The sequence below is a fragment of the Balaenoptera physalus genome (assembly GCF_965194825.1).
Source record: "Balaenoptera physalus genome assembly, chromosome: 9".
Lineage (NCBI taxonomy): Eukaryota > Metazoa > Chordata > Mammalia > Artiodactyla > Balaenopteridae > Balaenoptera > Balaenoptera physalus.
The window spans coordinates 107,874,777-107,891,300 of record NC_138888.1 but is presented as its reverse complement, the minus strand read 5'-3'; the positions used below and the strand labels follow the sequence as shown (position 1 = coordinate 107,891,300).

Genomic DNA, 16,524 nt, shown 5'->3' with positions numbered 1-16,524 from the left:
TCCAAAGTCTACAGTAAAGAATTCTCACTCTTTCTCAGAGAGTTGACTGTTGTCACACCCGGGACACACAGGACAGAGGAGCCAGGACTGCTGACCGCTGCACTTCTCTCTTCACTCACCTTTACAACCCACTAACGAACAAAGTACCTCACAGGCTCAGAGTTCCAGAAACCTTGCCCGTGAATGTGGACCTATGTTATAGTTTCCAAAATGTTGCAGCCTTCAAGTCAGCAGTCCTAACTCTGTCATTAATTCCTTGTGTGAAGTTAAGCAGGTCACAGAACTATGTTATGTGCCTCAACCTCCATATCTGTGAAACAGAAGTGTTAGAATAGATGATTGCTAAGGCATTTTCTAGTCAAATACCTCTTGGGTTCAATGGATTTAGCTTTATTTAACTTTTCTATGTGCCATATAACATGGAAATAATGAAGTTATAAAGTTGAACAGACACACAAAAATGTAGAAATTGTGTAGTAGGAATATCAATAAGGTTTCATGTGTTGACGTTTCCATTAATGGGTGGAGAAAAAGCTGACTGTAAAGTTTGGTTCCTATGATGTCAGTGAACACCGTGAGGTTAACAAAACCTACTCACATTCTGCAAGCCAAATTGGTTGTTATATTACTTTCAAATCTCAAACAGCGTGGCTAACGAGGAGGGGCTGATGCTTGCAGAAGCGACTCTGCTGCAGGTGCCGGTGAGCCACTTCCTCCTTTGTTCTCCACCATCTCTGCACATTTCCAAGTGCCATTTGACCTGGATGATACAAATCTGCTTTTGCCAGTAGTAAAGTTGAGTAAGTCAAGCACTGTTTATTCAGCGCCTGCTTAATTTTCAACCTACTCAAGGACCTATATACATAAACATCGTGTGTGTGTGTGTGTGTGTGTGTGTGTGTGTGTGCAGGCAGATCTAAAGAATTTTTGAAGAAACAGATTTGAATCTTTTGGAATTCTTTAAAAAGTGTTTTGAAGATGCCCAGTTTTTCCCAATATAAAGCAAATGAGAAAAATTACAATTTGATGTTGAAGTAATAAGTAAGATATATTTAAACAATAATCTTAGAGGATGCTTAATTTTCATACTTTTGTATATAATACTGATGTCCCTTCCTAAGAAATGATGTTTCAGTAACACAGTAAGTCAGTTATTAAAGTCAATACATGACATAAACTGAAAAATACTCAGAAAATCTCAAAACATATCTAAAAATATTGTATTTCTTGATATCACTATTTTTGAGAACTTAATAATATTTATTGTCATCCAACAAAAATAGGATATATTCTTATCAGAATTAGAAGCTAAAAGGGATATGCTTTTTATCTAGCAAATTCTATTTAATCTTTTTTTTTCTCTTTGTATTTACTCCTGGGTCTTCTGTTGTAATTTTCTCATATCAAACAAATTATAATCTTCATAATTGCAATAAGAGAAAAAAGGAGTGAAATTATTCAAGGCAGAAGGATGAAAATTACCAGTTTTAATTAGTTTTATATTTATATTGGGTAAATGAATTGCTGTTTGGGAGCTGAAAGTACACATTCAGCTCTTAGGGGAACAATAATGTGTCTGGGGAGTGGCAAGGGAAGAAACAAAATGAATGATTGGTTTTCAACTAGAATTGCTATATAGATTACAATAAAATAAGAAAGAGCAATAAGGACCATTTGCTTGTAAATGAATTGAATGAAATTATATTCAATCATAACTCTACTTGCAAAACTCACTTGGAAAAAGTGTGCAGGGATACTCTTAGACCTGGACACACCATGGAGGTCTGTTGCTTCAAATCGCACAAACTGAAGGTGATTTTTGGTCATCTGTTCTTTAATGTGTTTCATTCTAGAGGAGAGTTGAGGTGCAGTAGGAATTTGAGTGATGTCCCTGGTGTTATCTGTAAAATAAAAAATGGTCTAAATCATTAGATCATGATGAACTGCGAAGTAAAATGAGGCTAGAGAATAGTGAATTAGTCATTATGATCATTAACAAAAGCATCATATGTTTCCATGTCTTTGGCTTATTCCTGAGAACATTGTCTCTAAACAGTCTAAGAGATTATCACCTGGGACGAGGTGAAGGTTAACTCTATTTGCTTAAGTAAATAGCAATATTATATGTAAGCACTTACTGAAAATGTCTTTGCTTATGGAAATTAGAATATATTTACATCACTGCTTTGGCACCATATAAGGCTGTATATAGATGAGTATCATCGAAAAGACTTTGAGCTTCTTGAACTAACTGGTTTTACCCAAATAAAAAGTTCCTGTATGATTAAAGGTAAAATTATTTGCTTGTTTTTATTTTCTGTGGGTTTGCTTTTTTGTTTCATTTTCTTTGCCAAAAGGGCTTTATATCTTTATAATGGCATCTGAATCTAAGACATCTACATCTCTGTCAAATTTAAAATTTGTATAAATGAGCATATAAAAGTGTTTTTCAAGAATGAGAGTATAGGAGATGAAAAATCTAGACTGAGTACTCTATTTTAAAAAACTAGAAAACTTTTTTAAAAGTTTTTTTCAAGACTTTTAAGATAGTCTACAAATTCTAAAACTCTAGAGTTAGAAGAGACTGGAGATAACATCTAATTCAACCAACTCAGTAGCTTAAGTCCCAGAGAAGTACAACCAGGTTCCCTGAATCATGCTCTCAGTCCATCACTAAAATTGAAACTGGAACCCAGACCTTTTGATTCTCGGTGGGTGGCTTAATGCCATAAAATGACTGAATGTATCTAAAGCGTAGAGAAGGATCAGGAACACAGTACACATCATAGATGTTGGCTACTGTCTGACTTTTAGGAGATGCAGCAGATTGTAGTCATTCAGCACAAACACTGAAGCTCATCTGCCTCCCTACAAATCCTGCCTTTGCCCTGGTAACTTTTCTTATCTCAGCTTTCTTGTGTGCCTCAGCTTTCTCACTGACACAATATTACCTATTTCATAGGCTTGTTATGATGATTAAACAAGTTATTTAACAGTTCTTGGCAGACAGTAAGCACCATATCAATGTTTCTTAAATGCGTCAAGTAAGCACAATTACTCTCACCCTGGTAAATGGTACCATGATCATGTCTGAATCTGAATACCCATCAATCTGTCGCATCAGTGATGTTGAACAGCTGTAATTTTAAAGTGATGCTTGACTATCATTTTTTTAGATATAATTAGGCTTTTAAAACATAAAGATTGACAGTTTAAAAACACAGATTAAGTAGATTTTAAGTACATGAAGTATGTGGAAATCAAATGACTGGTTCTACCTATGCAAATATATTAGGGATGCTGTCCCGTCACTGATAAATTTGGCTGCTCTGATGCTCCATAGGCTTTATAACTACCTTCCCTTTAACAGAAACAGTTAAGCTGTAGCAGTTACAGTGTTTTATGCCAAATTAGCAGTTGCTGTGTTCCCAAACTTATTCTGAAGTATTGGGTGTTCTGCCCAAGATGAATAATTCTCCTTAAAGAAAATAAAATTGGTAGGCATTTTAAAATATGGAAAATTTTAGATAATCAGTATTCTAAACATAATAAGCAATTATACGTAAACCATAAATATATTAATAACATAAAAAAATCAGAAGACATTTCCTATTAAAGGTATAGTCATTTTACTAGTTGACCAATAATACAATCACAGGTAATCATTAGTTCTTTGCCTTATCTGTATCTTCTACAGTTACTACAATAAATGTGTGCTATTTTAAAATAAGAAAAAGGTTTATCCACTCAATATAGATTTTTTTTTTTGTTACCACATACTATTTATACTGCACATATAGGGGCAGCCAGAAAAAGGCTGGGCACCCTTAGAGAGCTTTATATTATTGAGTGAGGAAACTATAGACAATAAACATGCCACCAAATGCAAAGGTGGGATAACTTATCATGGTGAAAGTGCTGGGAAAAAAAATAATCATCTGAAGTATTAATTCTGTGATATTTGATCACAATGTGGACAGGCCCAACCACTGATTCTCTCTAACATCACCAAGTTGCACTATGGCTGGACAGTGAGTGTATATATTAGTTTGCTAGGGCTGCCATAACAAATACCATAGACCAGAAGGCTTAAACAGAAATTTATTTTCGTACAGTTCTGGAGAGTAGAAGTCCAAGACCAAGGTGTCAGCAGGATTGGTTGTTTTCTTCTGAAGACCTCTCTCCTTGGCTTGTAGATGGCCATCTTCTTCACATGGTCTTCCCTCTGTGTGTGTGTTTCCTAATCTTTTCTTATAGGGACACCAGTCATATTGGATTAGGGCCCATTCTACAGAACTCATTCAACATTAATTACCTCTTCTAAAACTCTGTCTTCAAATACAGTCACATTGTGAGGTACTAGGGGTTAGAACTTCAACATATGAATTCTGGGGAGACACAATTCAGCCCATAATAATATACTGACCAGTTTCCATTTTCTTCAGGGTCCTAATCACCACCTGCCATGTTGTGTAATACATGTTTACTGTCTTTCACCACTTACATGTTAGCTCCAGGAGAGCTTACTTATTATGTATTTACTTACTTGCTATTGTATCCCCAGTACCTCCAAGCAGTACAGGCATATCATAGGCACTCACTGGCTATTCCTTTAATAATTTAATAATTAATATGATTTAATTATTTAGTTAAGTAATTAATACATCATGTGATTTGACCTTGTCTAATTAAAAAGTAAAAATTGGCATCACATATTTTGATATGTATCCTAAGTATCAAATTTTCATTTAAAAGTTTAATTCTTTCACAAATATGAGAGTCCTATTCAATCAAATTTCATTTTCATAGCATCAACTAATCTGAATTTTCTGACTTTCTTTTCTTCAAATAAATTGCACTTCTTAGTTACAATTAAACCTTTTGTTCAGCCCTTCCCAGATGTGTATGATAGAGCATACACGTGTATGATAGAAGAGCAGACAGATATTTGCCAGTTCATGGGCTCATTTGTTTTTCTTATACTGTGGCTCCTGAGATGTGCTCTCCTTTCCCATCTCCTTAGAGAGCTAATAAATTAAATCAATGTGCTTTTATAGAGGAAGTTTTATGACTGTGAGTTTTTAAGGTGAAAAATAAGAAAACATGAAAAACCAAGCAAACCTCAAAGCTCTATAACAGCCAGAAAGCCTTGGAGAAATGTCCATGTTCCATGACAATGAGGACATGTTTCAGTTACAGAGAACAAGCCATGGTCACTTATAAAAGGTAAGTTAAATAGGTGTTTGGGCTTTCAGAAAACTCATTTCAAAAGAGGAAAAGTGCCTTTGAGAGTACACTCTGTAATACATTCATCTTAGGGATGTCTGCCATATTCCTTTCCTTCATCGACCTGGCTGCTCTGAGAGCCACACTGTTAATGCAGATGTGACCCCACCTTTGGCCACATCACATTAGCCCAGCAGTATTGGAAAATGCGGGTGGCAGAATAACCTGGTATAAAAGCCGGGACAAAAGCAAAAACAATAAAAGGTGAGGGTGGGGGGAGCTATTCTTTGAAAAAATACATTTTTAATAAATTCAAAGTAGTTATTACAGAGAAGAAAATACCACATTGAAATTCCTTACACTTATTTTGGAGATTTATTTTTATATTTATTTTGAAATTATTTATTGGTGGTTTGTTTGGAGTTGTAAACTTTCTGGTACTTGGGGCCTGTAAAAAATCTAGCCCTGGGCCAAAGAAGAAGACTGTGAATTAATCAAGTTGAATCAATCAATAATTATACCCACACCCCTAGTCATAGTTGATTGGTGAGAAGAGAGCTCATGACACAGTTCTTTTCTCAAATATTTTGACTTGAGACTAAATAATGGTAAATTCCATTTCTCTTTTATGGCTGAAACTATATAAAACAAAGGTCACAAACTGTGAAAGAGCCAGTGTAATCAGCAGATGTTTTCTCATTAGCCTTCCCAGTGTTTGGAAATTTTTTAAATTAGTTAACACTTAAATATCAGAAAATTTCATATAAAAATCTTGAGTTCAACCTTCTTTTGAAAAAAGAGAAAGATTTGGCAACACTGGGTGAACATTTCTCTGCAGCAACCATTGGCTGGAACTCTGAGGTGGCCTTCAAATGGGGTATGTATGCATCTTCTAATTCATGGGTTGGCAAATGTTTTCTGTAAATGGCCAGATAGTAAATATTCACAGCTTTGCAAGCCATGTGGTCTCTGAGTGAGTAGCACTCACTACTTTCTCACCAGCACACCTCACTCACTGGCATTATCTGCCTGGCCCCTGTGGCATTTGTATTGATAGTCCCTGATGCTTGGAGGCTGTTGGTGCTCATGTTCTTCACTTCATGGAGAAATTCATGAAGCCAAACACAGAAAGAGACATTCATGAAGCCACGGAGAAATGCAGACATGAGAGATGGTATGAATTGCCCCCGAGGGTGTTGACACCCTAAACCCTGGAACATGTAGAATACGTTAAACTGCAGGGCAAACAGGACTTTGCAGATGTAATTAAGGTTATGGACCTTAAAACAGGGACATTGTCTTGTATTATTCAGGTGAGCCCTTAAAAGCAGAGAACTTTCTCCAGCTGTAGGCAGAAAAGAGGTGTGGAAGACGAGGAATTCAGAGAAATTCCGAACATGGAAATATCGGAGGCACTACTGGCTCAGAGATATAGAACCAAAGGCTTCCAGGAGCTAAGGGCCACTCCAGCTGGCAGCCAGCAAGGAAACAGGAACCTCAGTCCTATGACTGCAAGGAACTGGATTCTCCCAACAATGTGAATGATCTTGGAAGTGTATTGTTTCCTAGAATCTCTGGCTAAGGACTAAGGTGGCCAACACCTTGATTTTGGCCTTGACATACCTGAAGCAGAGAAATCAGCTGTGCAAACCTAGACTTCCAATGTACAGAACTGTGAGATAATGAATTGTGTTCTTTTAAAATGCTAAATTTGTTATGGTGGCAACAGAAAATTAATATATATGGAGTCCTGAGAGTGTTCACTCTCAGGCTCTATGTCCTTCTTAGACCCTGTGTGTAGTAAAGAATTTAACCTTGCCCAAAGAGAGCTCTGTCCTTTACCCTTGGCCCTGACTGGTAATCTCTAAGCCCTTAGAATGTCCTGCCTGACAAGAGTGCCTTTGTTTTCCTTGTGTCTCTGGCCACACTAGAAAGTCCAGCAATGTCATTTATTATTGAGTCATGTGGTATCAGCTTGACCCCAGTGGAGCTGGAGAGTGAGGTCAGCCGTGTGGCCAGTTGACTGTGGAGCTCCAATATAGACCTGCACACCAAGACTCAGGTGAGCTTCTCTGGTTCGCAATACTCCATTTACATTGTCACACACCAGTGCCAAGCAAATAGTGTTGTCCATGACTTCAGTGGCAGAGGACAAGTGGGAGTCCCATGCTTAGAACTTCTTTGGACTCTTCATCATGAATCCTTTCCTTAATTGAATTTAATCTGTATTTTTTTTCATTGTAATGAACCATAACTTTGAGGATAATAGCCTTTGGTGAGTTCTGTGAGTTCTTATAGTTAATTATCAAAACTAAGGTTAGTCTTAGGGAACTCCCAATCTTGAAATTGGTTTCAGAAGTGAGAGTAGCCTGATAGACACTGTATCTCTAACCTTACACGCTGCTATATTTCTACCTTTCCAAACCTTGTTTGTTCAATCTTTTCATCATGGATTCCTATGTGGAATAAATAATTTTAAAATTAATTTCTATCACTTGGATCCCAGAGATTTTTGACCAATACACTCATAGGCCAAAATAGCTATATCACTATTGATAACCCATAAATTTAGAATAACAGAATTTTTAGTATCTGGTCTTACATTTAGGTCTTTAATTCATTTCGAATTTATTTTTTTGTATGGTGTTGGAAATTGTGCTAATTTCATTCTTTTCCATGTAGCTACCCAGTTTTCCCAGCAACACTTATTGAAGAGACTGTCTTTTCTCCATTGTATATTCTTGCCTCCTTTGTCATAGATTAGGTGACCGTAGGTGCATGGCTTTATCTCTGGGGTTTCTATCCTCTTCCATTGATCTATATTTCTGTTTTTGTGCCAGTATCATACTGCTTGATTACTGTAGCTTTGTAGTATAGTCTGAAGTCAGGGAGCCTGATTTTTCCAGCTCTGTTTTTCTTTCTCATGATAGCCTTGGCTATTCAGGGTCTTTTGTGTCTCTATAAAATTGTAAAATTTTTTGTCTAATTCTGTAAAAAATGCTACTGGTAATTTGATAGGGATTGCTTTGAATATATAGATTACTTTGGGTACTATAGTCATTTTGACAATATTGTTCTTCCAATCCAAGAACACGGTATATCTCTCTATCTGTTTGTGTCATCTTCAATTTCTTTCATCAGTATCTTATGGTTTTCTGAGTACAGATCTTTTGCCTCCTTAGGTAAGTTTACTCCTAAGTATTTTATTATTTTTGATGTAAATGGAATCGTTTCCTTAATTTCTCCTGATCTTTCATTGTTAGTGTATAGGAATGAAAGAGATTTGGGCATATTAATTTTGTATCCTGCAACTTTACTGAACTCATTGATGAGCGTTAGTAGTTTTCTGGCAGCATCTTTAGGATTTTCTATATATAGTATCATGTCAACTGCAAACAGTGACAATTTTACTTCTTCATTTCCAATTTGGATTCCTTTTACTTCTTTTTCTTCTCTGATTGCCATGGCTAAGACTTCCAAAACTATGTTGAAAAACTCTTAGAGGAAAACATAGGCAGAACACTCTCTGACATAAATTGCAGCAAGATCTTTTTTGATCCACCTCTGAGAGTGATGAAAATAAAAACAGAAATAAACAAATAGAACCTAATTAAACTTAAAAGCTTTTGCATAGCAAAGGAAACCATAAGCAAAATGAAAAGACAAACCACAGATTGGGAGAAAATATTTGCAAATGAAGTGACCAACAAGGGATTAATCTCCAAAATATACAAACAGCTCATGCAGCTCAATATCAAAAAACCAAATAATCCGAGCAAAAATGAGTGGACGATCTAAATGGATATTTCTCCAAAGAAGAAATAAAGATGTCCAAGAGGCACATAAAAAGATGCTTAACATCACTAATTATTAGAGAAATACAACTCAAAACTACAATGAGGTATCACCTCACACCAGTTAAAATGACTATCGTCAAAAAAGCCTACAAACAATAAATGCTGGAGAAGGTGTAGAGAAAAGGGAACCCTCCTGCGCTGTTGGTGGGAATGTAAATTGATACAGCCACTATGGAGAACAGTATGGAGATTCCTTTAAATACTAAAAATAAAACCACCATATGACCCAGCAATCCCACTACTGGGCATATACCCTGAGAAAACCATAATTCAAAAAGAGACATGTACCAGAATGTTCATTGCGGCACTATTTACAATTGCCAGGACATGGAAGCAACCTAAATGTCCATTGACAGATGAATGGATAAAGAATATGTGGCACATATATACAATGGAATACTACTCAGCCATAAAAAGGAAAGAAATTGAGTTATTTCTAATGAGGTGGATGGACCTAGTCTGTCATACAGAGTGAAGTAAGTCAGAAACAGAAAAACAAGTACCATATGCTAATGCACATATATGGAATATAAAAAAACGGTACTGGTGTACCTAGTGGCAGGGCAGTAATAAAGACACAGACGTAAAGAATGGACTTGAGAACATGGTGGGTGGGAAACAGGAAGCTGGGATGAAGGGAGAGAGTAGCACTGACATATATACACTACCAAATGTAAAGTCGATGGCTAGTGGGAAACTGCTGCATAGCCCAGGGAGATTAGCTCGATGCTTTGTGATGACCTAGAGGGGTGGCATAGGGAGGGTGGGAAGGAGGCTCAAGATGGAAGGGATATGGGGATATATGTATACTTGTAGCTGATTCACTTTGTTGTACAACAGAAACTAACACAACATTGTAAAGCAACTATACTCCAATAAAGATATAAAAAATAAAATAAAATAAAAATAGAGCTACCAGATGATCCAGAAATCCCACTCCTGAGCATATATCCAGAGAAGACCATAATTCAAAAGGATACATGCACCCCAATGTTCATTGCAGCACTATTTACAATAGCCAGGACAAGGAAGCAACCTAAATGTCCATCAACAGAGGAATGGTTAAAGAAGATGTTGTACCTATGTGCAATGAAATGTTACTCAGCCATTAAAAGGAACAAAATAATGCCATTTGCAGCAACATGGATGGACCTAGAGATTGTCATACTGAGGGAAGTATGAAAGGCAGAGAAAGACAAATATCATCTTATATGTGGAATCTTAAAAAAAAAGGTACAAATGAACCTATTAACAACACAGAAATTGAGTTACAGATGTAGAAAACAAACTTACATTTACCAAGGGGGAAAGGGGGGAGAGATAAATTAGGATTAACATATACATACTATATATATAAAATAGATAACTAATAAGAATCTTCCGTATAACACAGTGAATAGTCAACACTCTGTAATGACCTATATGGGAATAGAATCTAAAAAATAATAATAATAATAACAATTTTACTTTTAGAAAAGACTTGAGAGATCATGCATTGCAACCCCTCCATTTTCCAGATGAGCAACCTAGTGGGGAAAGAAAACTGTAAAGCATTTTATAAATGATAGGTGTATAAATTATTTTAAGTGTTCTGACTTTCAGGCTAGCATCTTCAACCAACAACACAATATCACTAATTCAAATACAAATTTGGGATTAGCAACTAGACCCATATGCCAGTTTGTCCCAGAGTCCTTACCAGTATAGCTGGAGTTTGGGTGAAATTCACCACCAGGAGCGCTAGCTGATGCTTTGAGGGGCAATGGCTTTATCACTATTGTCTGATCTTTGGAGTCCTTGTCATCTTCTGGCAAATGAGATTCAGCAGAGCCAGGTCCCATGACTGGTTTGTTGGTATCCCCCAATTTGTGACACACCATTTGGTTTCTAATCCTTTCTGTAGAAATAAAGAAAAATGTTAAGATCTTCTGCCCATTTTTGATTAGGTTGTTTGTTTTCTTGATATGGAATTTTATGAACTATTTGTGTATTTTTTATATTAACCTCTTGTTGGTCTCATTGTTTGCAAATATTTTCTCCCATTCCATATGTTGTCTTTTCGTTTTGTTGATGGTTTCCTTTGCTGTGCAAAAGCTTTTAAATTTGATTAGGTACCATTTTTTAATTTTTGCTTTTATTTATTTTGCCTTGGCCTAAAAAAATATTGACTGATGTAAGAAAATATTGCTACAATTCATGTCTTCTAGGAGTTTCATGGTGTCATGTCTTATATTTAGGTCTTTAAGCCATTTTGAGTTTATTTTTGTATATGGTGTGAGAGAATGTTTTAATTTCATTGATTTACATGCAGCTGTCCAACTTTCCCAACACTGCTTGCTGAAGAGACTGTTTTTTCTCTATTGTATATTCTTGCCTTCTTTGTCAAATATTAATTGACCTTAGGTGTGTGGATTTATTTCTGGGCTCTCTATTCTGTTCCATTGATCTATATGATGCTTTTGTGCCAATACCACGCTGTTTTGATTATTGTAGCTTTGTGGTATTGTCTGAAATCTGGGACGGTTATACCTCCAGCTTTGTTCTTTCTCCTCAGGATTGCTTTGGCAATTCTGGGTCTTTCGTGGTTCCATATAGATATTAGAGTTATTTGTTCTAGTTTTGTGAAAAACGTCATAGGTAATTTGATAGAGATCACATTAAATCTGCAGATTGCTTTGGGTAGTATGGCCATTTTATCAAAATGAAATAGACATTTCTCCAAAGAAGACATACAGATGGCCAGCAGGCACGTGAAAGGATGCTCAATATCACTAATTATTAGAGTAATGCAAATCAAAAGTACAATGAGGTATCACCTCACACCAGTCAGAATGGCTATCACCATAAAGTCTACAAATATTTGCTAGATTAAAAAAGGGAACCCTCCTACACCTTTGGTGGAAATGTAAATGGGTGTAGCCACTATGGAAAGCAGTATGGAGGTTCCTTAAAAAACTAAAAATAGAGCTACCATATGTTCCAGCAATCCCACTCCTGGGCATATATCCAGAAAAGATGAAAACTCTAATTCAAAAAGATACATGTACCCCAATGTTCATAGCAGCACTATTTACAATAGCCAAGACATGGGAACAACCCAAGTGTCCATAAACTGATGATTGGTTTAAGAAGGTGTGGTATGTGTGGTATATATATATATATATATATATATATATATATATATATATATATATATACAATGGAATATTACTCAGCCCAAAAAATGAAATATTGCTATTTGCAGCAACATGGATGGACCTAGAGATTATCATACTGGGTGAAGTAAGTCAGACAGAGAAAGAGAAATATATGATAATCACTTATATGTGGAATCTAAAAAAGTAAGACAAATCTATATACAAAACAGAAATGGACTTACGGTTTCTGTAGTAGATTTAACTGTTTTCATAGGAACAAACTTATGGTTACCAAAGGGGAAAGGGAGAGTGGGGAGGGAAAAAATTAGGAGTATGAGATTGACAGATACACATCACTATATATAAAACTCATAAACAACAAGGATTTACTGTATAACACAGGGAACAATATTCAATATCTTGTAATAACCTATAATGGAAAATAATCTGAAAAAATGTATATAACTGAATCACTTTGCTGTACACCTGAAACTAACACAATATTATAAATCAACTATACGTCAATTTAAAAAAAGAAAGAAAAATGTTTAAAAATGTTGGCACTGTTTTCAACTGTCTTTCAATATGATGTAAAGACGAATACTTGAGAAAATAATTTATTCCTAGGCAGTGACATACCAAATAAGGGGCAGTGGGAGTAGTTCACCCTGGTTTTAAGCCATATGGGGTTCCATTTTCTGTAGATAATTTTAAAACAATAATAAAGTTTACAAAAGCCTAACTGCATTTTATTGTTGCCATGCACTGGCCATTTGTACTGTCCCTGCCTTGGAACACCACTCTTCCTAGAATTGAGACTGTTGTCCAAATCAACTCCTAGTTTCAGCACTGTTTCAAATCCACTGGAGTCTAGTTGGACTTCCAACATGTGTTATGAAAACGTGATCCACATCTTTATTGTGGCCTCTCTCAGTAATGATCTTTTTACTCATTCTCAGAGCAGAAATATGCTTCTCTTCTTACTCATATGTTCCTTCTGTTCTGTACTCTTTTGTTCACACTACTATTTTCCTAGTTCTACTCCCTTTAAATTCTTATTATTTTTATATATTTATACTGCAAGCCTATATTTTCCTTCGTTTATGTTGCCTATGTAGGAATAAATTTTCTTTCTCTCTTTGCTTCTCCCATAGAAGAGAAGAAAAATGTTTTATGAAGAAAAGACCAAATGGAGATTGTCTTTGACTACGTATTCTTGAGGGATCATAGTAGCAAGATACCTTTTGAGTTGGGTATATCCACTTCTCCTATTTCAGTTGGAAAAATATGTAGTTTAGTGTCTTCCTTTCTTGTCTTTCTTAATTTACTCATCCTGCTGGCTTTAGTCTCATTACCTTCATCTCTGGTGTCCTGTAATAATTAATAAACAAAAAGTCAAATAACAGATCATGCATACAATGAAATTTGGAGGTCAAGAAAAAATGATGATATAAAAATGACTCTAGTTGACTTTAAAAACAACGTAAATTTTGTTGTTTCCACATCCACTTGAATAATTCAAAATTAAGAGGCTCAACATTCTGCTGACAGGATGGATTTTCTGTATCTCCTTTTATATGTGGTACAAAAAATATCAGCAAATAAATTAAAATCTTGCCCTAGTCAAGATTTTCTATATTTTTTACTCTGGGATATTTTGCATTATTTATTCTTAAGTAATTTTACCAAGCCCATTTTAGCTTTAAAAAGCCCTCTTTTATAATTTCTCTCTCTCTTTTTTTAGGATCTCTAATGTTTTTGACCAGAGACATAAGTATTATACCTAAGGAATTAGATTCTCCTCTTCTTACCCTCATCCTAATTGCATCAATATTTACTTCAAAAAAGCACATGCTTTCATAAAATTCTATTTTGTGACTGTATTTTATGTATGTGAAACAATGTCATGCTCAAACTGTTTTATAGCTTGGGAAAACCTAAAGAAAAGCATATCAAAACAAAATAACCTAACTTCAACACTCTAGTTATAATCTTTGACAGGATCCCTTGACAGAGCTGTCAAGGGCAATTCCCCACGGGGAGCTGGACAGTGAGGCAGGGGCTGGGGATGGAGAGCTCTGGTGTCTCTGCCCCATCAGTGGACAGAATCATCCTTGCAGTCCTGAGTCACAACTGAAATAAATAAGAATTTTTTAAAATAAAAAGCTGACATTGATTTTTTTCATTATCCACTTTTATTTTTGATTCACTGAAATAATTTTTAAAAGAATCAATTATTGTCTACTCAAATGGCTTGATACTCTATGCACATCATAATATACTGACTACAGATTCTATTTTAAGTTTTGTTTAGGGGTCATTACTTCTACCAAGTCAACTTTTCTGTTTTTTTTTAATGAAGTGTAATTGACTTACAATATTATATTAGTTTCAGGTGTACAATATTCAATATTTTTATAGAGTATACTCCATACAAATTTATTATAAAATATTGACTATATTTCTTGTGCTGCACATTACATCTTTGTAACTTATTTATTATCTACCTAGTAGTTTGTATCTCTTAATCATCTACCCCTATTTCACCCATCCCTCCCCACACCTCTCCCCTTTGGTAGTTTGTTCTCTGTATCTGTGAGTCTGTTTCTGTTTTGTTGTATTTGTTCATTTTTTTAAAATTCCACATATAAGTGAAAATATATAGTACTTGTCTCTCTCTGTCTGACTTATTTCACTAAGGATAATATGGCATATATATATAATGGAATATTATTCAGTCATAAAAAATGAAGTTTTGCCATTTGCAACAACTTGGATGAACCTGGAGGGAATTATGCTGACACTGGTATTTTTAATGTTTTTTTTTAAAAACTCCTCATTGTGGTTTGAGGTGAGATGGTCAGGGTCAAAAACTATATTCTAAAATGTTTTGAGCTAGTTTCTTTTTGAAGAGCTATTTCTGAAGTTTCCATCCCTGGAGGCAAGTTATAAATACATGTCCAGAGTGGTTGCTGGGGTACAGCTGTACCATTTGTCAATTAAATCAATTCAATCTCTGAAGACTAAAAGAAGAAACATGAATTTAACTCTTTTGTGTCTACATGTAGTTATGATACTTTGTTCTTATTGTTACCACGTTTTTTAAAAAGATATATTTCATAGGTTAAATCTTTGTGTGATTTTTTTCAAGGAACTAATATTTATTAAGCACTTAATGTATACTAAATACCAACATTATACTTTAAATTTTTAAAATTTTATTATGGTTAGAACACTTAACGTGAGATCTAGCCTTTTAAATTTTGAAGCAATTTTTAAGTTGGACGAACTTTTTTTTTAACATCTTGTGTGATTTTAAGTTTCACTTTTTAGAAAATTGTGGTCTTTCACTACAGATAATCTTATATTTGGATCAGGTGATATTTATTGTTATAGTCATTTATTTTTTTCTAGTAGTTAATAATTTTATTCAAATATTTGTGTAAATTTACCCTATGCACTTTGGATAGGATTCTGACAGTGACATACTAGCCTTATTGTATATATTCACAATTTCTAAGATTGCATTGTCAGAAATATACATTATATAGTTGTAATTTTGGTAAATGTTTTTACATATTCATGTCTCTGGTTATTTTTAAGAAGTCGTCTTTAGAAAATAACGTATTAGGCCAGTTACATAAATTTCAAAGGAAACTGAGCAGACTAATATTTGTGTTAGTTTGATTCATTAGGGATCCTCTCATACACAGATTGATGGAATCAAATGAAACAAATTTTAAGATTTCTTCCAGCTTCAAACTCTAACTGCAACCAAATAACAATGTGCTACAATTGAGCCCTCTGTCAGGCACATTTCTTCAGCATAACCCTCAAGATGGTAGAATCTCCATCCTACAAATGAGAAAAGTGAGACTCTGAATAACTTGCCCAAGGCCACAAAAGTGAAAGGAAAGTAGAGAGTATTGATGCAAACAGGCCCTCTGGTTTCCAAAATGCCATTCTGCTTCCTAAATTTCAGAGACTCAAACCCAGAGAATGTTTATTTTAGTAATTTTCACCTGCCTTCATATAAACCAGACCAAAAGAGAAAGTTTAAGAGAAAAACAAGGACAATTTATCGAGTTCCTAAACTGAGAATTTCACCAATAAAAATCCTAGAACTAAGTCATAGTATGTGCCTCTGACTCCAAAATAGATGCTCAATTTTTTTTCAAATGAAGAATACATTTAGTTCAGTCCTTTGATTTTCCTTTATATATGAAAATGATCATTTCTATAATAGTTCAAACAAATTTAGTGGATCCCTGATTTACCTCACCTCCAATAAGTATTTTTATTCT

The 16,524-nt window shown here is 35.0% G+C and overlaps 1 protein-coding gene across 1 annotated transcript in view; it reads right to left on the bottom strand.

Moving 5' to 3' along the window:
- LGSN (lengsin, lens protein with glutamine synthetase domain) overlaps nt 1-16,524 on the bottom strand; it is a 68,364-nt gene that overhangs the window by 7,367 nt on the left and 44,473 nt on the right. Inside the window, exons 2-4 of the mRNA XM_082474308.1 lie at nt 13,462-13,591; nt 10,783-10,980; nt 1,735-1,901 (exon numbers count right to left, since the gene is read on the bottom strand). Of these exons, the coding sequence (XP_082330434.1) occupies nt 1,735-1,901; nt 10,783-10,980; nt 13,462-13,591 (495 nt within the window). The remainder of the gene's footprint in view (nt 1-1,734; nt 1,902-10,782; nt 10,981-13,461; nt 13,592-16,524) is intronic.